This window comes from Cryptosporidium muris, genomic scaffold (genome assembly GCF_000006515.1).
Source record: "Cryptosporidium muris RN66 scf_1106632353999 genomic scaffold, whole genome shotgun sequence".
NCBI classification, from domain to species: domain Eukaryota; phylum Apicomplexa; class Conoidasida; order Eucoccidiorida; family Cryptosporidiidae; genus Cryptosporidium; species Cryptosporidium muris.
The window spans coordinates 724,035-747,227 of NW_002196571.1; the positions used below are offsets into that span (position 1 = coordinate 724,035).

At 26.9% G+C, this 23,193-nt stretch overlaps 8 protein-coding genes across 8 annotated transcripts, besides 26 other annotated features; 5 read left to right on the top strand and 3 right to left on the bottom strand.

The window, feature by feature from the left end:
• The first annotated feature begins 26 nt into the window (after nucleotides 1-26).
• Nucleotides 27-81: a microsatellite.
• A 37-nt stretch (nucleotides 82-118) lies between these two features.
• On the bottom strand, nucleotides 119-1,501 carry CMU_025650 (alcohol dehydrogenase, iron-containing family protein; the record flags this gene model as incomplete). Its single annotated transcript, XM_002139871.1, has 1 exon — nucleotides 119-1,501. The coding sequence occupies one exon, from the start codon at nucleotides 1,499-1,501 to the stop codon at nucleotides 119-121; it is 1,383 nt and encodes a 460-aa protein (XP_002139907.1).
• Nucleotides 1,502-1,701: 200 nt separating this feature from the next.
• Nucleotides 1,702-1,759: a sequence feature (AT_rich).
• A 176-nt stretch (nucleotides 1,760-1,935) lies between these two features.
• Nucleotides 1,936-1,970: a sequence feature (AT_rich).
• A 600-nt stretch (nucleotides 1,971-2,570) lies between these two features.
• Nucleotides 2,571-2,593: a sequence feature (AT_rich).
• A 207-nt stretch (nucleotides 2,594-2,800) lies between these two features.
• Nucleotides 2,801-2,850: a sequence feature (AT_rich).
• Nucleotides 2,851-3,052: 202 nt separating this feature from the next.
• Nucleotides 3,053-3,101: a sequence feature (AT_rich).
• Nucleotides 3,102-3,132: 31 nt separating this feature from the next.
• Nucleotides 3,133-5,888, bottom strand: CMU_025660 (alcohol dehydrogenase, iron-containing family protein; the record flags this gene model as incomplete). The annotated part of the gene is made up of 2 exons (XM_002139872.1): nucleotides 3,133-5,733; nucleotides 5,805-5,888. 2 exons carry the CDS (start codon nucleotides 5,886-5,888, stop codon nucleotides 3,133-3,135), a joined length of 2,685 nt encoding a protein of 894 aa, XP_002139908.1.
• Nucleotides 5,735-5,792: a sequence feature (AT_rich).
• A 148-nt stretch (nucleotides 5,889-6,036) lies between the features above and the next one.
• Nucleotides 6,037-6,380: a sequence feature (AT_rich).
• Nucleotides 6,381-6,619: 239 nt separating this feature from the next.
• Nucleotides 6,620-6,693: a sequence feature (AT_rich).
• Nucleotides 6,694-6,775: 82 nt separating this feature from the next.
• Nucleotides 6,776-7,022: a sequence feature (AT_rich).
• A 249-nt stretch (nucleotides 7,023-7,271) lies between these two features.
• Nucleotides 7,272-7,325: a sequence feature (AT_rich).
• A 92-nt stretch (nucleotides 7,326-7,417) lies between these two features.
• Nucleotides 7,418-7,602: a sequence feature (AT_rich).
• Nucleotides 7,603-7,636: 34 nt separating this feature from the next.
• Nucleotides 7,637-7,771: a microsatellite.
• A 6-nt stretch (nucleotides 7,772-7,777) lies between these two features.
• Nucleotides 7,778-7,800: a sequence feature (AT_rich).
• A 124-nt stretch (nucleotides 7,801-7,924) lies between these two features.
• Nucleotides 7,925-8,004: a sequence feature (AT_rich).
• An 84-nt stretch (nucleotides 8,005-8,088) lies between these two features.
• Nucleotides 8,089-9,234, top strand: CMU_025670 (thif family protein; the record flags this gene model as incomplete). Its single annotated transcript, XM_002139873.1, has 1 exon — nucleotides 8,089-9,234. One exon carries the CDS (start codon nucleotides 8,089-8,091, stop codon nucleotides 9,232-9,234), a length of 1,146 nt encoding a protein of 381 aa, XP_002139909.1.
• Nucleotides 8,488-8,515: a sequence feature (AT_rich).
• A 34-nt stretch (nucleotides 9,235-9,268) lies between the features above and the next one.
• Nucleotides 9,269-9,489: a sequence feature (AT_rich).
• Nucleotides 9,490-9,533: 44 nt separating this feature from the next.
• Nucleotides 9,534-9,562: a sequence feature (AT_rich).
• A 65-nt stretch (nucleotides 9,563-9,627) lies between these two features.
• CMU_025680 (uncharacterized protein) lies at nucleotides 9,628-14,163 on the bottom strand (the record flags this gene model as incomplete). The annotated part of the gene is made up of 1 exon (XM_002139874.1): nucleotides 9,628-14,163. One exon carries the CDS (start codon nucleotides 14,161-14,163, stop codon nucleotides 9,628-9,630), a length of 4,536 nt encoding a protein of 1,511 aa, XP_002139910.1.
• Nucleotides 13,027-13,086: a sequence feature (AT_rich).
• Nucleotides 14,162-14,207: a sequence feature (AT_rich).
• Nucleotides 14,208-14,274: 67 nt separating this feature from the next.
• Nucleotides 14,275-14,369: a sequence feature (AT_rich).
• Nucleotides 14,370-14,491: 122 nt separating this feature from the next.
• Nucleotides 14,492-14,515: a sequence feature (AT_rich).
• Nucleotides 14,516-14,861: 346 nt separating this feature from the next.
• Nucleotides 14,862-16,991, top strand: CMU_025690 (uncharacterized protein; the record flags this gene model as incomplete). Its single annotated transcript, XM_002139875.1, has 2 exons — nucleotides 14,862-16,017; nucleotides 16,249-16,991. The coding sequence occupies 2 exons, from the start codon at nucleotides 14,862-14,864 to the stop codon at nucleotides 16,989-16,991; spliced, it is 1,899 nt and encodes a 632-aa protein (XP_002139911.1).
• Nucleotides 15,718-15,838: a microsatellite.
• Nucleotides 16,130-16,238: a sequence feature (AT_rich).
• Nucleotides 16,835-16,856: a sequence feature (AT_rich).
• Nucleotides 16,992-17,174: 183 nt separating the features above from the next.
• CMU_025700 (uncharacterized protein) lies at nucleotides 17,175-17,623 on the top strand (the record flags this gene model as incomplete). Its single annotated transcript, XM_002139876.1, has 2 exons — nucleotides 17,175-17,294; nucleotides 17,333-17,623. 2 exons carry the CDS (start codon nucleotides 17,175-17,177, stop codon nucleotides 17,621-17,623), a joined length of 411 nt encoding a protein of 136 aa, XP_002139912.1.
• A 534-nt stretch (nucleotides 17,624-18,157) lies between these two features.
• Nucleotides 18,158-18,592, top strand: CMU_025710 (uncharacterized protein; the record flags this gene model as incomplete). The annotated part of the gene is made up of 1 exon (XM_002139877.1): nucleotides 18,158-18,592. One exon carries the CDS (start codon nucleotides 18,158-18,160, stop codon nucleotides 18,590-18,592), a length of 435 nt encoding a protein of 144 aa, XP_002139913.1.
• A 15-nt stretch (nucleotides 18,593-18,607) lies between these two features.
• Nucleotides 18,608-18,758: a sequence feature (AT_rich).
• Nucleotides 18,759-19,310: 552 nt separating this feature from the next.
• Nucleotides 19,311-22,940, top strand: CMU_025720 (uncharacterized protein; the record flags this gene model as incomplete). Its single annotated transcript, XM_002139878.1, has 1 exon — nucleotides 19,311-22,940. One exon carries the CDS (start codon nucleotides 19,311-19,313, stop codon nucleotides 22,938-22,940), a length of 3,630 nt encoding a protein of 1,209 aa, XP_002139914.1.
• Nucleotides 22,941-23,193: the final 253 nt, after the last annotated feature.

Sequence of the window (23,193 nt, forward strand, 5' to 3'; positions counted from 1 at the left end):
GTAGTAAACTCTAATACCTAAATCCTTATACTTGTATGTTATATATATATATATATATTTATTTAGAAATAGATGTAATATTAATAAATCTTGGGGTTATCAATCATTAAAGTTACCTCTAAAATTGTAAATCTTCACATTTACCTTCCCATATATTTTCTAATAGTTCTATTATATCCGATGGTTGAATAGTTACAGGATTAGTTAGAATTGCTGCATCATTTAGTGCACGTTGGACCATCCTATCCAAATTCTTTCTAAATATAGATTCCTCAATATTAGATACTATTGAAGATTTAGAAAAAAGAGGGATATCTCTTAAAAAGTGTTCTTCTGGCACTATAGTTTCATTTAAACAGCTTTTCCAAGATGATTCTCTATTTTGTTTTCTATCACCCTCAAACCATCCATATTTACTATATTCTAGAATTGACTGAGGAATAGACTTTACAGAATGTGGAAATAATAAATTCTTTAATATATTATCCAATAAATCTAGTAAAATAAAAATATCTGAATAGGAATCTTCATCATCTCGAGTATTTGATAATCCTAAACATTTAATAATATTACATAAACATCTTCTTGCTTGTGGATCTCTGTTCGCATTAAATATGAGTACATGTTTGATAACTATACCATCAATCAAACCATGAGGTAATCCAAATATCTCAGAGAAACTTCTTGTTAAAACTGTCCCAAGACCAAAATCTGTAGCCCCAATTGCTAGTCCAGTAATTGAGGCTGCCTTATGAATATCGTTTAATAAAGGTATTGATTGTGATTTTATTGAGGGGACAAGTTTTGTAAATAAAATTTTTGCTGCTTGAATTGACATACTTCTTGAATAGTCACTAGCCATTGCACTAACATGAGCTTCCAAACAATGTAGCAGAGCTCTAATTCCTGTTATTGAAGCAATGAATCTCGGTATTCCTACTATGTAACTACAATCAACAATAGATATATCAGGTAGAAATGCTATACCAGATACTATTACATGACGCCCTTCATCATTACGTAATATTGCAGTACTAGTAGCTTCACTACCAGATCCACATGTTGTTGGAATACAAATAAGTTTTTTTATCAATGTGCCTTTTCTATGCAGTTGTGCCCTCTTCCAAGCTATATTTTCGTTATTTATAGTAGTTCCTACGGCTAAAGATTTTAATACAGTTCCAGGATCTTCATATAGAACTCTTAAAACCTTTATTATATCCATACAATGTCCACCACCTAGACCTATAATACAATCTGGACAAAAGGCTTTCATTTGTGAAAGTGCTGTGATTAAGACATTTGCATCGGATTCACGAATTACTAAAATCTCAACTTTAATATCTGAAGCTACCAAAGTTGATAATATATGTTTGGTTTTACTTTTTACTGCAGTATTAGTCATTAATAAAACCCTATTTATGTTACACTCCACAAGATCAGAAACTACCTCTGGAAAACAATCCATATTGTAATATATATTCGGAGTTAAGATTACCATTATAAAATATATAAATCTGCAACAAAATCACTCAAAAGATATAAGCCAAAATCAATCATTGGATAACTGTCCATATTATCTATTAAAGGATTATAAAAACTTCAAAACCTCGCATTAAAGTGTATGATAAACTAGAACTCAAAAGTGAGTTTAATTCTGTCTTAAGAAAAAAAAAAAAAAACTACATTCTAGGCATTATCATTATTTATATATTCTATAATTTTATTATATTATATATATCATAATTTTTTTTTTTTACTCCTGAATATGACCAGGTTGAATTTATAACCAAAAGTTACTAAAACTTTATGCATATAGAATTACCGTTACATAATTTAGTTATTTACACTGCATTGGCGCTCAATACGCATATGATTCTGTAGCTTCACCTAGTTAATATTTTACTATTTAAGGGACCCTCCCCCCCTATAGCCTTATATTTTAAAAGAAAAAAAAAAAGAAATTAATACTCCACTATTCTTTTTAAATAAATTCCTATGGATAATTAATTATCATGATACTTAAAATAGAAGGTATTTTTAGTACTCTTACAATTATGCTTTATTTTCTGAAGGGCTATAAATGGACATGGGATACAAAAGATATTACAGTTGTCGCATTTGAAATGTGCAACTTGGTGCTATTTTTAGGTATAATAATATCACAAAAGAGAAGTAATGGAGATGGATCTGTGTTAATCAATTTAGATATCATATATGCCTTAATTAGTAGCTGTATATCTACGAGCCTAATATTTGTTATAGCATTTCTTCTTGGTGCACCACTACTCAACTTTGGCACATTTCTTATTTCAATTTATTTGGGACTAATTGCTTTTAAGTCTTACTGTATCTTGGGATATAAGAATATTTTGAAAATAATGATTAATAGGTAAGTCATATATGCTAGTGTAGTGCATGAATATACTTTTATATTGGGTAATCTCGGATGATTATAAATCCTTAAGGGGTTTATATGAAGCTGTTTTAAGTTTTTGATGACAACAAAGAACTAGCCTTATTATGACGAGATAACTACACCAACTTTGAAAAAATTCTGGAAATTGTCGAAATTATTAAAATTTTATATTTTCAGTTCTTTTCTACTTCCAGAAAATCCAATACTAACACCATTTTATTGTAGCTGTTTATTTACATATTTATTTTCTTTTTTTATTGCTATGGATTGGCCTATAGATTGGCGTATTTGGCCTCATCCATTAATTACAGGTACTATATTTGGCAAATTCATAGGTATAATATATATTAGTATAACCGATTGTCAAATAGAAAAGAAAAGTTTATAATATTTTTAAATAAAATATTGAATTTCTATTTTCATTTTATATACATACCCAATTCTTGTAAATAATGTTTCAAAATTATCTTAATATATTTCTATTTCACATATTTCATTCATTATAAATCACTTAATAATCCTTAAAAATAACAATATTGTACTATACCACTTATGTGTAATACCTTTCTTTTTGTAAACAAAAATGAAATTAAATATTGTGTAGTAGATGAGATTATACACAAGTATTATCACATAAATATTATTACAATACATTGAATAAATATCAAAAATATTTTATTTTCATTAAAGAATTTACAAGCACACACTAAACTTCAAGATTTAGAATACCTAATATCACCATTATATGCATCAATAAATAACTGTTTTATTTCTTTTAATAATGGAAATCTTGGATTTGCACCTATACATTGATCATCTAGGGCTTTAATTGCCATATCATCAACCCTAGACATGTAATAATCTTTTTCAATCCCAAATTCCTTAACATTCATAGGACATCCAATACTCTTTTTTAGATTTTGTATTGCCTGAACAAGAAATCTAATTTTTTGACTATCTTCATCTAATAGTTCATCAATATCAGCTGATTCACACTTTAAATTCAAAATATCTACAAGCTTTGCATATCTAGCTTTAGCCATAGGATATGCATATTGTGGTAAAATGACTTGTTTACTAGGATTATCTGTAGCATTATATGCTACAATATGAGGTAATAAAATAGCATTAGCAATTCCATGAGGTATATGCATCTGCCCTCCTAATTGATGTGCTAATGCATGGCAAGCTCCAAGAAATGCATTGGCAAATGCCATTCCTGCAATAGAAGAAGCATTATGAATATATTCTCTAGATTTAGAATCACAATTTATTACTGATGAAGTTAAATGTTCAAATATTAATTTCATAGCTTGTATACATAATCCATCAGTATATTCAGTTGCATATATTGCAACATAAGCTTCTAGAGCATGCGTTAATGCATCAAGTCCTGTAGCTGCAGCTAGAGATTTTGGCATTGATAAGACAAAATTTGCATCAACTATAGCTATATCAGGGGTCAATTTATAAGATGCTATTGGATATTTTATACCGGTCTTATTATCTGTAATAACAGCAAAAGGAGTCATTTCTGCACCTGTACCTGAAGTTGTAGGAATAGAAATAAGTCTCAATATTTTACTCCCCCCTCTAGGAACCTTAATAATTCTTTTTCTTATATCCATAAAACGAGTTACAATTTCATCCCACTTTACTGAAGGATGTTCATACATAAGCTTAACCAATTTCGAAGCATCTATTGGTGAACCTCCTCCAAAACCAATCAAACAATCAGGTTTACTAGCATTTAGACGTTTTACAATATCATGTACAGTTTCAACATCAGGCTCAGGAGGTACATCACCATATACTTCATTCTCTATACCAATTTTTTGAAGATCTTTTACTAAACTATCAATAAATCCAAGTTCAATCATCATTCTATCAGTTATAATAAAGGCCTTTTTTAAATTTACTTCTTTCAAATCTTGTAAAGCATCTTGTAAAATTCCCCTATTAAAATATATAGCAGGAGGAACTTTAAACCATGACATATGATCTCTTCTATGAATAATTTGTTTATAATTCAAAATATGCTTAACTCCAATACCCTCAGAAGTTGATGTATGACCCCATGATCCACATCCTAATGTTAAGGATGGTATCTGTCTAAAATTAAACATCTCACCCATTGCTCCTTGAGCTGTAGGCATACAAACAAGAACTCTACCAGTTGGCATATTATTTTGAAATTCAGAAATTCTATGTGATCCTATCTCCGTATTTGGATTAGTATAAATACATGATGTATGACCTAAACCACCAAATTCCACTATTTTACGTGCAGTTGAGACTCCTTCAGAAAAATCTTTAACACGAATAATACTCAAAACTGGACATAGTTTTTCACGTGACAATTTTTCATTTGGTCCAACATCTTTAATTTCAGCAAGAATTATTAATGTATCTTCAGGTACCTCGATTGAAGCCATCTTAGCCACCTCTATTGCACTTGCACCAACTGGCTTAGGATTCATATTACCCTCATCTGTAATTAAAATATTACCAAGACGTTTTAGTTCATCAGTATTATTACATATATAAACACTACGACGTCTAAATTCTTCTATAACCTTCTCATATATAGTATCTACAACAACTAAACATTGTTCAGATGCACAAATTAAACTATTATCAAAAGATTTTGATAAAATTATAGAATTTATTGCCAATTTAATATCTGCAAATTCATCAATCAATACAGCTGAATTTCCTGCACCTCCTCCTAATGCTGGTTTACCACATGAATAAGCTGCCTTCACTAAGGCTACTGAACCTGTAGCTAAAATTGCAGCAACTAAATCATGATTCATTAAAGCTGTACATAATTTTATACTTGCAACATCAATCCATCCAATACAATCTTGTGGAGCACCAGCTTCAACTGCTGCATCACGAATAACTTTTGCTGCTCTTATTGTAGATCTTGCAGTACGTGGATGAGGTGAAAATACAATGCAATTACGAGTTTTTAATGCTATTAAAGCTTTAAAAATTGTTGTAGATGTTGGATTTGTACAAGGTGAAATACCTGCTAAAACTCCTAAAGGTTCTGCTACTATATCAATACCTCCAAATTCATCTCTTTCTATAACTCCTACTGTCTTTGTATTCTTATATTTATTACATATAGATTCAGATGCAAAATGATTTTTTATCACTTTATCTTCAACTATTCCCATCCCTCCATCTTCAACAGCCATTACTGCTAATTCACATCTTGCACAATTTGCTGCTAAAGATGCTCTTACAAAAATATGATCAACTTGATTCTGGTCTAATTTCAAAAATTCTTGCTGAGCTATTGTAACCTATAAAAAAAAAATTCAATCATATCAAATTTACATTTATTTAAACTAAATAAAAAAAAGATTTAACTTACTTTTTGTAATAATTCATCTAAAGTTTCCGGTGAATCTACCAGTTTTCCAATACTTTGACTAATTTCTGGAATATAACCAGACATATTCAAATAATTTAGAGAAAAATTCGTAAAAATAAAAATGGTAATTTAAAAAAAAAAACTAATACTATATTGACAATATTATTGTTCCAATATCTGTATTTAATAAACTTCTAAGTATTAAAAATAATTCAGTATACTCTCGAAACCGTATTATTTATCATTAATTCATTATAAAACTTGTTAATATACATATTTAAATATTAATAAAGTATATTTTAGAATTCTACTATATTTTAATAAATTATTTAAATCTAGTAAAATTATTAAAAAAAGGTTATTTAAGTCTCATAATCTAAAATTTTTTAATGTATATTAATTATATTATAAAGTAACTTCAATTTTAATTTATTAAATTAATATCTCTATATTCAACTAAACAAAGAATTACAAAATTTTTATAGTAACTTTTATTAATAGTTATATAATCACTTTTTATTAATATTTTTAAATATACAAGTAATAATTCATCATATTATCTTTTATTAATATAATCAGAGATTTCTTTAGTCATTATTATCGAAAATCAAATCATAAGTTTAGATAAACAACTAAAATTTCTAAATTACTATGATTATAGAAAAGATTATCCAAAATTATAAATAAGATCTTTTTTCATTTAAATTTTTATGGGTAATATCAGGATTTTGATAATAAAAAAAAATCAAAGTATAGATTCTGAATTAATCTCTTCTTAAAATATCCCTATATAATTTAGATAAAATGAAATCTTCAATATTATATAAGAAACTTATTAATATTAGTATTATATTTTTAATTTTACTTAATCATATGAAATTTATAAAAAGTATTACTTGGAAAATCATTAAATTATTTTAGGATTTAATTCTCATATATATAAATTTTGAAAATCCTAAAAAAAAGTACTCAATATATTAATATTTTTGTTATAAAAAAGAAAATAACTAATAGAATTCATTATTGTACAAGTATATTATAATAAAAATAACTAAATATTATATTGTCAAAAAAAATTACAAAGATTAGTCTTAATTAAATTTAATTAAGAACTTAATCTTTTAGTTAAATAAAAATATTTGATATTTTGATTAAAATAAAAAATATTTAGATGAATATTAATTTTTATTTTATAGTATATTTATAATTAATTAATAAGAATTATGATTATCTTACTATAGAAAAATATTTCAATATAGTCATTACAAATATATATAACTTAAGAGATTAATTATAGAGTTCATTAGTATTACCAAAAATGATATTATATTAAATATACTATATTCAGAAGTATTATAATGAAAATATACTTATGAAAATTTCAATAAAAGTTTCTATAATATTAATTTAGAACATAACTAACATAAAAAATTGAAATATATATACTGGTAGTTTTATAGAAGTTACTAATTATATAAAGTTAGAATTTTTTATTTATTATAATATTTAAATAATTAAATAGAAAGTACATGAGATTTTTGTTATTGATTTGTTTTCTTTTTCTTATATTTACAATAACTTATCAACTTTTAATAATAGGATAATATAGTTTGATATTATTTTAAGAATATTTTTATATACAAATTGAGTGATTTATATTCAAATAATATAACTTTATTAATGTAATATTTGAATTTTTTTAATACTATATTGCAATATTTATTGACTTTTTATTAGCTTTAATAACTAAAATAAATCTAAATATAATATTTTTTATTGAATTATTATAAGAATATATGTTGAAAATTTTGTTTAAAGCACTTATATTTATAATGGTATAATAGTATACAATGTTATTATAGTATATAGTATAATACTGACATTATAGCATTACTATAATACTACTGTAGTATTATTTTAGCATTGATATAACATTATAATGCTGTATAATATTGAATATTACACAAATCAAGTTATATAAAAAAAAAAAAAAAAACAAATACTTAGAAGTAGATATTGCATAATTTAGTCTATATATATAATATTACAGGTATAATACAAAATAACTTTACATGGCATGAAATAGATTAAAATTATGGATATATAAAGAGGTATTATGCAAATAAAATAAGTAAAAATAAAATATAAATATAAGATCTATTAAAATCTAAAGTTTATAAATAATTATATATAATTTAATGTATCAGTGAATTATATAGCGCTAGTAAACATTAAACTTTAAGGTTATTGAGTATATTATAAATGATAACTTTACACCTTTATAATGTATAATTCTATAAGTAAATTTAAAGCATTTGGAGATATTTATGAATGTATTCAAGGATGTGGGAAAAGTATTAGTAATAATAATTATATACATGACTCATGGACCTATATTCAGAATGAATGTAAAATATTAATTGTTGGTATTGGAGGACTTGGTAGTGAAATTCTAAGGAATTTGATTTTTATGGGATTTAGAAATTTTGAATTAATTGATTATGATGTAGTTGAAATTTCCAATTTAAGTCGCAATCTTTTTTTTGATTTAAAGGATTTAGGCAAGTCTAAAGTTGAGTGTATTAAAAATAATATAGAATCAAGATATGGATCAATACATAATTTAAATATTAAAGCACATAACTGTGCTTTAGAATATTATTGTACACCTGTTAATAAAGACTTTTTTAAAAAATTTCATTTTATATTTTCAGGCTTAGATAATATTGAGAGCAGGCGAAAACTAAATACAATGATACATTTATCTTTAAGATATACAAATAATTCTAATAAAAATAATGAATTTGGAATTTTTAATAATACTGAAATATCTAGTATATATACATCTAAAGAATTATTGGATTTGAATGAAAATTTTAAAAATATAACAGCTCCAATTTTTATAGAAGGTGGTACAGAAGGATTTAAGGGACATTGTCGTATAATTATTCCATTTAAGACTTCATGCTACGAATGTACAATGGGATTAAATTCTGTAAATATTAATTATCCAATATGTACAATAAAAGAAACTCCACGTACTCCTGAACATTGTATTGCCTATGCTTGTTATATTCTAGATTATGAAGACCTTGATGATTATAATATATCCTCTTATAGTACTAAAGATCATATGGAATATGTATTCAAGATTTATAATTATGCAAAAATACATGCATCAAAATTTAATATACAAGGTGTCACACTTGAATTAACTAAGAGATTGACTGGTCACTTTATTCCAACATTACTTAGTACAAACTCAATTATAGCATCAACTATGGTATCTCAGGCTTTAAAAATAATTTTGAATAATGAATTTAATTACAAATCTGATAATTTTTTTATGTATATAGGGCACTGTGGTATATATTCAAATACATATTATACTGAGAAATTAGATGAATGCTGTATATGTTATTCAGATTAATAATTAGCCATAAATACTAGCAAATACTTTGAACAATATAATAGAAAAAAGTTATTTTTATCATTAAGTATATTTATGGTATTTATTTTAATTTTGAAAAAATAATGGAATTGAATTAATTTAGAAATTATTTATAACTTGGATGATATTTAATTAAATACTATTTTAAATATATGAATATTTTAGTCACTAAATAAATTTTATAATTTAACATCTATATATAAAATTAATTTGAAATTTGTTTTTAATATAATTGATAAAGATGCATAATTGATTAGTATTTAATTTCAACCAATAACATTTTATTTTAGTAATTTTTTTTTTAAATGATACTTCATAATATACCATTTTGGTATATAAAATTATATTGACTATTTATCCTTAATTTTAATATTATCCAATATCTCTACGGAGGAATCTTGGATTATTACTAGTATTTGAGGGTTCCCAAGAAAGGAAAGTTTCAATATTTGCATCACCTCCTTGTGTACTGTCATCTTTATACCAAGCTTCACCAGCATTAATACCCCATGTAACGCTTACATTGTTGGATGTTTGACTCCTTCCTGTTTCTGTATATAATCCAGCTAAACCTGAATTTCCATCCAAAGAACTAATAGCTGTTTCAGGTATATGTGATGTCCTAACTTTGTTATCTATATATAGGAAACCAGCATATGATGAATTAATCACTTCCATAGCCATTTGTTTTGTAATACCAAGACTATGTAAAGAGCCACTGAACCCTGACCACGGATTTGCCATTGGAGGTATTTTTATTGGAATTGGTCCTGGTAAAGTATTATTATTATTGTTGCCATTATATTCAGATGATATAACTACATTTCCAATGAGAGAATATGGGGAAATAGAATTACACGAACATTCAATAGCAAATTGATAAGCTTCTTGGTTAAAAGGAGATATTGTAGTACTACATAAACTTGTATTCCATTTTCCATTAATTTCAGATGCACATAAAAGATTTGATGCATTAACAGGAATTTCAAATGATAGTGGTAATGTGAATGTCACAGTTGGAAAATTATTTGAATAGTAATCTATTGAACATAAATATAAAGTTGAGAATCCAATTGAAGTTGGAATATTTAGATTCTGCTTACTATTATATAATATTGTTGAAGATATAGCTGATGTAGGATAATTTACACTAAGTATTGTAGCAGTATAATTAGGGCAATTAAGTGATGCATTGTAAAGTGATTCTATTTCATATTCTTGTGGATATGCATCAAAATATATGGATTCAGTTGGAAATAGTGAAGATATTTTATTTAATGCAAAATTTCCAACAACAAGATTATTTATTTTAGTTGGTTTATTAGCTAAAAATTGATCAATAGTAATTATAGATAAAATCAAATTACTTTTTGAACCTTTCCAAGTATAAGAATTTGAAGATGAAGACCAAAATGAGAATCTATTTCCAACAGATTCTATTAATTTGACTATAATATTTGTAAATACATAATTATTTAGAATAATACCCCATCCATTTGTAGCAATTAACAAATCTACAATATCCAATATTAAATTAGACGTCCCAGGATTATTAGTACATTCAGCATTAAGAGTAATATTCATCAAAGACTTAAATGGTCTAATTGTATCAATATCTAACTCTGGATTATTGTAAGCTGTTTCAAGAATTTGTCTAATAATGTCAAGAGTAATTAATTTAGATCCAGCATAATCATATGAATAAGGTATTGTTTGTTGTTCTATTGAAACTGTATATATTTGATCAAAATATGTATTCCACACCTGTGATATATTAGTTGGAAGATGAAATAATGCTGAAGTCATATGTAATACTTCTATAATTGAAGTATAAGCAAGTTGATGAGTTACTACAGCAATAATATTTTCTATATCTGATATATTTTCTGTTAATGCCATTTTAACAACTCCAAAAGGACATGGAAATGCACTTAATAATGTTAGATCACTTGTGCACCAATGACTATATACTCTTCCACCAATAGGAGGTTTGCAAGGTATATAACATCCTGAATTACTAACTGTTTGTACACGTACATAAACATACCATTCATTTGTTATTGCTGGTAACCTTATTGAGGAAGGTAACTGATTTAGTGAATCTCCAAGGAAAAGAACTGTAGAATTATTTGATATAACTTGACTAGATGATGCTATAATCCCACTACTAGGAAATGCATCATCTTGTTCTGGATTAGAAAATACAACATTATCTAATATCAAATATATTGCATCACCAATATTGGAGAATGAATTTGGTGGTAGTAATGTTAATCTTCCAATAGTTGGAGGATAATCTACTGCTCCAAATTCTACAGATACATATATCCCCGGTTTAGCTTTGGGAGTATACTGTGCTATTGTTTCATATGATACAGTAGTTGTCGTAGTTTCATTGGATATAATAAATGTATGTAAACAATTTGAAAATTTTGATACTAGTATTGAAGGATATTGAGTTACTAAAACTATCTCATTTCCTTGATTTATTATATCATTAACAGATATAGTGTTTAAATTAGGATTCCCATTTATTTTTCTAACTCCTTCACAATATAGACTAGGTTGAATATTATACTGTTGATCTCTATCAATACCAGTTAAATTTCCAATAGAAACTACATATCTAATTGAATATTCAGTTCCAAATGGTATAACAAAGGAATAAGGTGTATTATGGATATGATCCCATGGTTTTATAGTTGGATAAATCATAAATACTTGTTGTATATTTGTGGGAGTTACAGGCATTACAGGGGGACTTATACAATATTGTGGAGCACTGTAATCATCATATGGAGGAGCAAAAACTTTTTCTGAAATCCAATTATTAGAAGGTGTAGTATATGCCATTGTATCCGTATAGAGTGTCTGAGAAATAATAAATGAAGATGATGTATTAAAATCTCCTCCTTTCAAATATGTAATATACTGATCAGAGGCATTATTTATCATTCCAGGATATTGATTATTTAGGTTTAGTTCATTTAGACAAGATACATATGAACTATTTGATTCACATGAAGTTGAATATATTCTTGGATATAATGCCATTTCTATCCAAGTTTGATTTATTGGTTTTGTTAAACGTTTACACTGCCAAGATACCATAACAGATTCCATACTACTTGCTTGAGGGATAAATCTGGCTGCTCTGCAAGACATTCCAGATCCGGGAGATGCATAAAAACCATAATTCCTATTGATATATTTTTGATTAAATTGATAAAATGAGCTTCCGATTTTAAGAGTATAATTAGGATTTATAAATGTAGGTAATGTGTAGGCTATTGATGGATAGTTAACACACGTTGCTAATAATAAAGAATGAGAAATTCCATTACCTGGGTAGTATCCTAAAATTGAACGATCATTATCATTAATATCTGTCTTAATACTTCCAATATGCCTATAATTTGCAAATTGTATTAATGATGTAATTGTAAAGAAATAGCTAAATGGAGATGGACTTGATAAATAATTCATAGGTGGAAGATAATATGGAGAATTAAATTGAGTAGATGTATTAAATATTTGAGAACCACAATATCCTACCTTTGAACCACAATTCTCTTTTGTTGGAAAATATGGAAATGTTCCATTATAATAACAACCACCTAAAAAGTTATTTGAGAAAGTTAAATATGTTACAAGGGTTCCATTTAATTGTCCAGGATATTCTGGTGCATTTAACCAGGGTCTCTTTGAAAAATATAAACTAGTTTGAATAGTATTTCTTGAATACATTTTGGTATTTAAAATTGAAGTATCATTATTTAAAATATATTTAAGATTAAATATTGATTTCTTTGTATTATTTACAAAATTATTCCAATATGGATTCATAGGATAATAAAACAAATAATTATCTAAACATTCTGTATAATTATCTGATGGTAAGTTAGAAGGTAAAATAACTTTTATCGGAGAAATCCCAATAGCAGTATTTGTCCATCCAAAAGGAACTGCAGAATTATATTGTTGTTCTGTTACATTGTTCTCTATAGCTATAAAAGCTCCTTGTACTGATTGTGTTACTGGTGGATGAAAACCTGCATATGCACTATTTAGTTTCCAAATATTGTCAGATATCTTATTTCCAGATGATTCATATGAAGAGAATCTTGTGGATCCTCTAGTCAGAGTCAAATTAAATAAATCTCGATAATAATGTTGTGAGCTAGTTAAACCTATCACACTACTATTTGGTAAAATAAAAGATGGTATCTGGAATTCGTAAATTAATGGTATTATAACCATATCTGTGAATTGTGAAGCTAGATTTAATGTTGACCCTACATCTATCCATTCCAAACTATAAAAATGCTGTTGAAGCCAGTTTAAATTAGGATCAGATAAGGGACCAAGTGATATTCCCTTAAGTGAAATAGTATCCATTGCATTTTTAATCACTAATCCGGGTAATAAAAATGTAAAATTTGTTGCGGATGATGTCTGAATCATTGTTGGAGTTGAATCTGTAAGATATTTTGCAATTATATTACAAGCTGTATAATATGTAGAGGTTTGATTAACAGATATTTGACCTAGAGCTGTTGAAATCCACATTGATCCAGATAATCCATCACTATTACATGAAAATATAATTGGATTACTATCAAAAGTATAGTTTAAATTCTTTACACTAATAGTTAATGGGTACATATAAGAACATGGAGTCATAATCGAAGGAAAAGCTATTGTTGACCATAATGATAAATCATATCTTGGTTGATTAAATAATGTGGGCATATCTACATCCATTCCCCAAGCTCCCTGAGCTATTGTTGAATTTGGAAGCATTGATATTTTTTTATATGGTCCCGGTCTAACTTGGGCATTTGTTTTAGTATTATACAATATAAATATGTATAATACTAAGATAAATGCATTTATTAAACTCCTCATTATTTAATTTATAACTAAAAATATATCTTTAATAAGTAAAAATTCTGGGGATATTTATTATATTTTGGGGCTTATCATCTTAAAGTTCCACACCCATTAGTAAAATCTTACAAAATATTTTATTATATATTAAGTGTTGAAATATTTATTTATTTTTTCTTACCACACTTTATATTTAATAATTATTTATAAAATAAAGTATTATAGACTAGGTATTATAGATCTGAGTTTTACTCTTAGTTGACCAAAAAAAAAATTTAATGATATTAAATAGAATTAGACAAAATTTATAACAATAGTAATTCATGATATTCATTTAAACACAAACATTATTTTATATTTTATTTTATTTCTGTAGATCTTCGTGTTTTTCGTGAAATTTTATGTTTGAAATTTTAGGAATTTGTATCTAAATTTCTTTTTTAGATTAGATATCTAGAAAAAACAATTAAACTAATTTTATAATTATCTGGAACTATATTATATAATTCAATTGGATTATTATATAATGGAAAGTATTAAACTGAGCAAAACACTTAGAAATGAGCTGCATTAAGATATGCAGCGGTTACCTTTAGAAACTACTACAGTATCTGATTGATACTGCAACTTAAATCACAACAAGATCAACATTCAATTCGCTTATAATAATGAATACAATCTACATTTGGATTTCTTTATATTTGCCATTATTATGGATGTTGTGTGTAGTATCATTAATAGATGAGCAACTATCACTTATACATGATGATCTAATAAATTCTAATATTTTGCATCATTATGATTATTTAAATAATGATCCAGAAATTCAACAAGAAAATATTTTGCCAGATATATTTGGAAACGGTATACATTTAGTAGATAATATTCCAAATGCAGTACATAAAGGAGAAATATTAACAATTCCTTTTTCTAATTCCCATATAGAAGTACCTACAAGTATATACACAATATACAACGAAAAGTTAATTAACTCACACTCTAATGATAATTCAGAAATTAAAGATCATTTATTAAATTTGTTACCACATTTATCTAATCAACCTACAGATAATAATGGTTTTCCAAATCCTTCAGGTACACAACCAGATTCTTCAGGTGGAAAAGATCATAACAAAGGTTCAGATAATGACTTTCCAAATCCATCTGGTGGGACTACATCACATACTACTGCTGCTCCTATAACTCCACCTATACATATCACAAGTTCTTCAAATCCATCACATACTGAGGGTACAACATATACTACTACTAATCCTATAACTACATCTATACATATTACAAGTCCTTCAAATCCATCACATACTGAGGGTACAACATATACTACTACTAATCCTATAACTACATCTATACATATTACAAGTTCTTCAAACCCATCACATAGTGTAAGTACAATATATACTACTACTAATCCTACAACTAAATCTACACATATCACAAGTTCTTCAAATCCATTACATACTGAGGGCACAACATATACTACTACTAATCCTGTAACTAAATCTACACATATTACAAGTTCTTCAAATCCATCACATACTGTGGGTACAACATCTACTACTACTAATCCTATAACTACAACTACATCTACACATATTACAAGTTCTTCAAATCCATCACATAGTGAGAGTACAACATCTACTACTACTAATCCTATAACTACAACTACATCTACACATATTACAAGTTCTTCAAATCCATCCCATAGTGAGAGTACAACATCTACTACTACTAATCCTATAACTACAACTACATCTACACATATTACAAGTTCTTCAAATCCATCCCATAGTGAGAGTACAACATCTACTACTACTAATCCTATAACTACATCTATATCTAGTACAACTTCAAGTAAGTTTCGATAAAAATAAAAAAGTTTTAACTTATTAATTCATGCTATAACAAAATAATTAAATTTAGTTGATATTAATATCCCTAAATTTAATAAGCGTGAAATTAATGCTATTTATATTAAATATAATTTTATATATTAAATATTATTACATATATATTTCAAATTTTTGAGTAATACTATTTGTTTATAATTTCATTAATTTATCATTTTATATTTTCTATTTTCAGGTAATAATGAAAATCATGAAAATTCAAACTCAGTTCATACTGATAGCTCAAAACCTAATGTGGGAGCAATAACTGGAGGAACATTAGGAGGCTTATTATTAGTTGGAGGTGCTTTGGTAGGAGGTAGTTTATTTATTAATAATAGAAGAATTAAAAAAGAAAGACTAAGAAATAGACTTAGAAGAAAGAAAAGAAGAAGACAAAATTTAGCTTCAGCATCTATTGGGGATTCAACTATTGTTTCCCAAAATTCAGTATCAAGTACAGTATTACCATCGAAACGTCCATTAAAAACATCTGTAATAGATGATCCAGATTCTTTAGTAACTATAGAAGCTTCTCATGGTCAAACTTTCGATGGATTGGGATCAACAACTTTGCTTCCTTTACCTGCTATAAGGATTAATAGTGGAGATGAACCTTCAAACAAATCAGTTCCAAATAAAATCACAAAATTAGGTGACCATAGTCAAACTTTCGATGGATTAGGATCAGTAACTGCACTTCCTTTACCTATTATAAAGATTAATAATGGAGATAAACCTTCAGACAAGTCAGTTTCAAAAAAAACCAGAAAAGTAAATACTAATAATATTAATAAAAAAATTCCTAAAGGATCTACTCATAATAGTACTAGCAATGCAAATCCAGAACCTCAACAGTTACCAGTATTTTTAGGTAATACTACAAGAAAAAAAGTGTCTTTATCTGTATCAGATTTAACAGGAAGTTTAAGTATTTAATCTTATTTCATAATTATCTATACAATTTAGAAATATCTTACATACAAAAAATGGTTAAATATATTTTGTGGGAATTTAGTAGACTCCATTGTTAATTTTTAAAGGTAAAATGATACATCATATTTCACCAAACAATTATTGCATGGTAATTGTCAAACCAAAAGTCCTAATCCTTATTTTTTAATGGTTTTACTAAATTCAAATACTTCACTATATATTGTTGATCCCGAAATTAGAGGATTAATTAAAGAAGAGATTGAACGTCAAGTGAATGGTTTATCTTTAGTAGCAGCTGGATCATTAGTGTCTTCCAATATTTCATCTTGAATATTTTTGTTCAGAGTACATATAAATTAGAATATATAAAAGGATCCAAGTTTGAAAAATTATATAATAGTAAGGATAATAAAATTAAAGATATATTAGAAGATAATACTTCAATAAAATTGTATGAGGATCTTCATGTTTCCATAGATTATTACAATTTGAATACTAGATTTAATTCTTTAACATATAAAAACTTAAATAAAGTGAATTTACAAAGTATCAAAATAACTCTTATAGATTCTGAAATATTCACTTTATCAAAAAATAGTTCTTATATTTCTTCTCAACATCAAAAGATTCAATAAATATAAAAAGTACATATTTTTTAAACTTCGAATATTACAAAATTACAAGATTTAACTGAAAAAAGAGCTCTCAGAATTTTTAATCTTGATATTAGTATATGGGGTGTAAATATTACATCCAATAAGTGGAGTACCTAATTTTGCATTATTATCTTATTTATTAAAATCTCAGAATTGTATTATGAGTCTTTCTTTAAAAAGTGATGGACATTTAACTCATGGACACTATACTAATGAGAAAAAAGTTATTTATTCATCTTATTTCTTTGAATCTATACCATACTACTACTCAAAATTATGGATAGATTATGAACAATTTTATATCCTCCATTTTAATATGCTGATACTGCCACTATTACAACATATATGATATTATATGGAACAAGATCAGGTATGATATTCTTTAACAAACTTAAATATCCATGTCTAGTAAATAGTTATAGAAGAATTGTTCTTTTGTCTATACAGGACTCTACGTTTTAATCATATTGCTGTTCTATATACTCAACTAAATAAAATAAATTCTACTAATGAATGGAAGAAGTAAATGTTATCAACAATATACAAAGTCTTTATTTTTTACAAAGTGAGGGTACTAAAATTATTACTAATGGTACCAATTCACATATACTTATTTATGCATCAATTTATGGTATATCTGAATATAAAACTAAAAAATTATTTGAAGCTTATGGTATATTTTCAAGTAAAAGTTCCTTACCTAATGATGGAAGAAATATGTCTTATCGTGTTCGTATTGAGACAACTGCATTAACAATTCGTGGCTTAAAATATCAAGACTTTCAAAAAATCACCCTTTATAATTCAAGCTATAGAAATTGCATAGAAAGTAAAGAAGGTAATAAATCTATTATTCAATTTATTGAAGCTTTACCAAGATATTTTAATCTGATTAATCCTCTGAAAAATGTGACAGTACAGTATATAGAATATTTCAATTTTCCATAGGGGAGTAGATATATGATTTTAAGTTATATAATTTAATATAATAAAAGATTAATAACTAAATAATAAAAAATCTAATTTGTTATTAAACATTTTATAAGTTTAGATTGTAATATTCAACAAATATCAAGTATTTTTAATAATATTAAAAATTAAATTTAATATTAAAGTTATCTAATATTGTAAGTATTTGTATATTTATACTTAGTTATTAGGCTTATTCTGAAATAAATTTAATAGAACTATTATTTTAGAAGATAAATACACTTTATATAATTTGGATGTCAATATATACTCTTAGTTACTTTTTTTTATTTATAGATAAGTTAATAATTCATCTGTAACCATAATATTTTCCGATTTAAATCATTTCCATTAGGTATATTGTAAATTTGTTTATTTCTACTTATATAAACTTAAACAATGAACATATAACCTATTTGTATAAAGTATAGTATATAAGTAATTGAGTTAAATTTCTTTCTTTTTAAAATATGAGTAATAATAAGTTTGTAGTTTTTAATCAAGCGTGAATCTTTTGTAATAATAAAAATTTAATGGTGCCGTGTGTAATGTGTGATTTCACACTGTGTGCACACACTAGTTTAGATTAAACTTTGATATATATAGTAAATAGTAGAATTTTGCTACAAGATATATCCTGAAGTCATAGTTAAAAATAAGGTGAATATATTTGTAAGGGCTTATATAACCTCCACAGATGATGTGGTATCATCTGTTCATCTATTTTCTATATTTTATTGGTTTGGTATCTGCATCTGATACTGGCGAGGAAAAACATCGTATAACAGTATTATTTACAGATTTAGATTCTAAAGTAAGACTTACAGATTCACCTAAATCTACATTAGGGCATGTTATTTCTTTATACTTAGAAGCTAGACCTGAAAAATCAAGAAGATTATCGGATTACTTATTTCACTTAGAATCAAATGGAAAATTATTATCAGGAAATACAGAAATTTCTAATATATCACCTAGTGACTCAGTAATTGCAACATTAAATTCATATATAAATAATGAAGACCTTAGAAATAATAAAGATTTTGAAGAAACTTCTGAAAGTTATGTTGAGATAGGTGATGATGAAGTTTACATTAAAGTTGCCTTACCAGATGGCATAATTGAAGATGTGTTAGTTAATAGAAATAATAATCTTGATACAGTTGCAAAAGAAATTGCTACAAAATTTGGATACAAAGAAAAAATGAAACTTACAAATGGGCAACAATTTCTTCCAGGTTCAAGTACTTTATCAGAACTTGGAATTGAAGCAAATGAACATCCTTTGTTTTTAGTAAAACAAAATCAATATATTTCACAATCATCCAAACAACCAAAACTTGATCTAAGGAGTTCAAATAAAAAAGTGAGTGAAATTCCACATTCATTAAACATACATAAGAAAAGAACAATACCAGGTGAATATATTTTAAAACCAATAAAGATAAAGTTATTCTTTTTATCAAAGCGCATATATGTAATTTATGAGGCAGTATTTAGTCATACAATAGCAGATATTATATATGATATTAATACAGAAAAACAAATACCATTATCCCATATTAAATTAGGGATTTTTCGTGAAGGTCAAAATATACCAGAAAGTATTGGATTGAATTCACCAGAAGCTGAATTAAGCTTATATGAAATGGGAATAAAAAATAATGATATTATTATAGTAGCTACACCAGATACAGATTTCTCAACAACCCCATTACCTATAAGGCAAGGTTCTCAATTTAGAATACATTTGAATTGCCTAGATAAACCACATTCAAGAAAAAGATTTTCAGTTTCTTTATGGTCAAATACTCCTATTGATTCAATCCGTATTGCTTTATCTAAATCATTAAAGCTACCTTTTACAGATATAGATTTAGAGATTGAAGATATAGATGCAAATGGTCAGGCTGTTATTTGGCGAAGATTAAGAGGTTATACATTAAGTCAATTAAATATAGTTGCTGAGGATGAGTTATATGTGAGAACAGGCCCATATAGGCATGTAACAGTACAACCATCATATTTGAATCCTTTAACTGGTAGACATGAAATTCCTATGAATATTAGAATAAGGTTTGATGATTATAATGGGTTTGATTTAATTTTAGGTGTATATCCATCAACAACAATAAAACAACTAAAACGTTTAATTGCTTGGCGTCGTAACTATTTACCTAATTCTATACAGCTTGAAATTATTGGTATAGATAGACGCCTACTTCCAACTTCTATTTTACCAAGTAATGATTATTCTACATTAAGACAATTGGGAATTATATCTGGCGTTATATTCCGTGTTAGGATTACTGGTAGTCCTATTGAAACTCCCCAAATACCAATAGAAGATATAAAAGATCAGGAATACATAGATGGAGCTAGTACATCTGATCCTACAAAACCAAGTATTACTCTTTATATAGTTGTAGCTAATCGCCATATAGCACCTATTCAGGTTATTTGTTTCCCTTCAGCCACTATAAGATCTATTATTAAAAGTATATCTATTAGAAGAAATATACCTTATGATAATATGAGGCTTTATACAGAAAGGATTCTTGATAATGGAACAAAATATAGAAGATATTATGAAAAACTTCCAGATAAAACTGTTGAAGAATTAAGAATAACAAGAAATACAGAATTGTTCGTTGAAATCATCGATTCTTTACAAAGAGATGAATTCGGAAATCTTATCCGTCCTGGAATAGTTAATTTGGTGATAGAATGGGATGATGGAACATCAATTAATATTCCAGTACCACTAGCATCTAAACTTGGGCAATTCCGTGGAACATTAGCTGGTCTAAAAGGTATATCACCAGAAATGATTACATTATCAAGGAGAAGAAAAGAAAATGGGCCCCTTGAAAATATGATAAATTTGGAAGCTCCAATTGATGCTTTCAAGCTTAAAGATGGAGATATCATTTATAGTAAAGTAAAAGAAACAGATAACAATAAGTTAGAACAAAATTCTGAAGTGCAAAGATTCACGGGACTTAGATTTTCATATCCAGATGGTAGTACTATTGTATCATCTGCAAAATCTGATAAAAAGCTTAGTGAAGTAATCAAATTTCTAGCTGATCAACGTGGATTTTCACAAGAAGTTATTGCAATTTATTTCTCAAGTGGAAGGAAGTTAAGAGGTGATAATAAGACATTAAAGGAGCTTGGTGTTCAATCTGATATGCAGTTTTGGGTTGAAACAGATAATTTACACTTAGAAACATCAAGAGATCCTATCCGCTATGTTATTAGGAATACTGATTCACTATGGTCAACTTTTGTATTTATTTCTCCTGATGAGTTTGAGACTGCAACCGTAAAAGATTTAATCTCAGAATATAAATCAAAGATGTTAATACCAAAGGAGGCAACTATTCATATTTTAGGATATGAAGAATTGAAAGAGGATGATCTACTATCTAAGTATGAAAATGATGAAAGATTTAGACATTTGTTAGTCGAAGTAAAAATTCCATCAGGATCTAGAATAGGAGTTGAGGGATATATTACAGGAGAGATGGCTGATCCTAAAGAACCTATTGACAAATTAAAGAAAGCAATAAATTGGCAAGGTTCTGTTGAATTTGTACCTAAACAAAATCGTGGAATAAATGCAGCAAAAGCAGAAACTACTCATATAGGTGTTATGATGCCTGCAGCAGCTTTAATAAGGCCACAGTTAGATCTTGATGAAGATTTATTGCAGGCATTTGGAGAAATTGCTGATGCAGAGCTTAACAATAGAATTCATGGAATTCCAGGCAGAAAGATGAACATGAAGAAAAAAGAGAACTTAGTTAGTAAGCTGACATCTACAAGAGTAGCTGCATATATTCTACATTTGATCTGTAATCTAAACAATCTTGCAATTGAGAAATTCATGTTATTAGTGCATAAAAAGCCACCATATGAGGCAAGAAAGTGTACAAAACATCTTACTCTTGGGTTAGATAAATATTATAGATTTGCAAGAAGTGTAATAGGAAAAAATCCTATAAAGTATAAAAAAGCTATAACATCTCTGAATAAGTCAAGGGGAGAATTCAAGACTGCTTACAATTATGTTGTAGTTAATTCAAGAAAAATGGCAAGAACCATTAATAAAGCAGCTAAAAACAGTGGAAAGCTCCCGGACAGCAAATACATAAGCGCCCTAAGATTGAGCGGTAAGCTCAAATATGATAATAAATTGAAAGTTGATTTAAATTTGAAGACTCTTTATATTACATTAAGACCTGTAGCAACTCAAGATGATATTGAGGAAGCTAAACAACGTGAGAGAGATACTTCAAGACGTTTGTGGATAGGATCTTAATTAATTTAATTAGAGTAGACAAGACATTCAATTGTAGCTCTGTTTATATTAAGTAAAAAGTAAAATAATTTGACACTTATTTTGTATTATGTACATAATTATGTATGGCACATTTAAGAAACAAAAATGACTCCTAATATCTCCTCAATAGAATTTAGTTGTTTTTCAAATAATACCTTTCAAAACCGGTTAAATAAAGAAAAAAAAAGTGCGCATTATGTGATTGGAATAAAAACGTCTCGTCTTATATTCG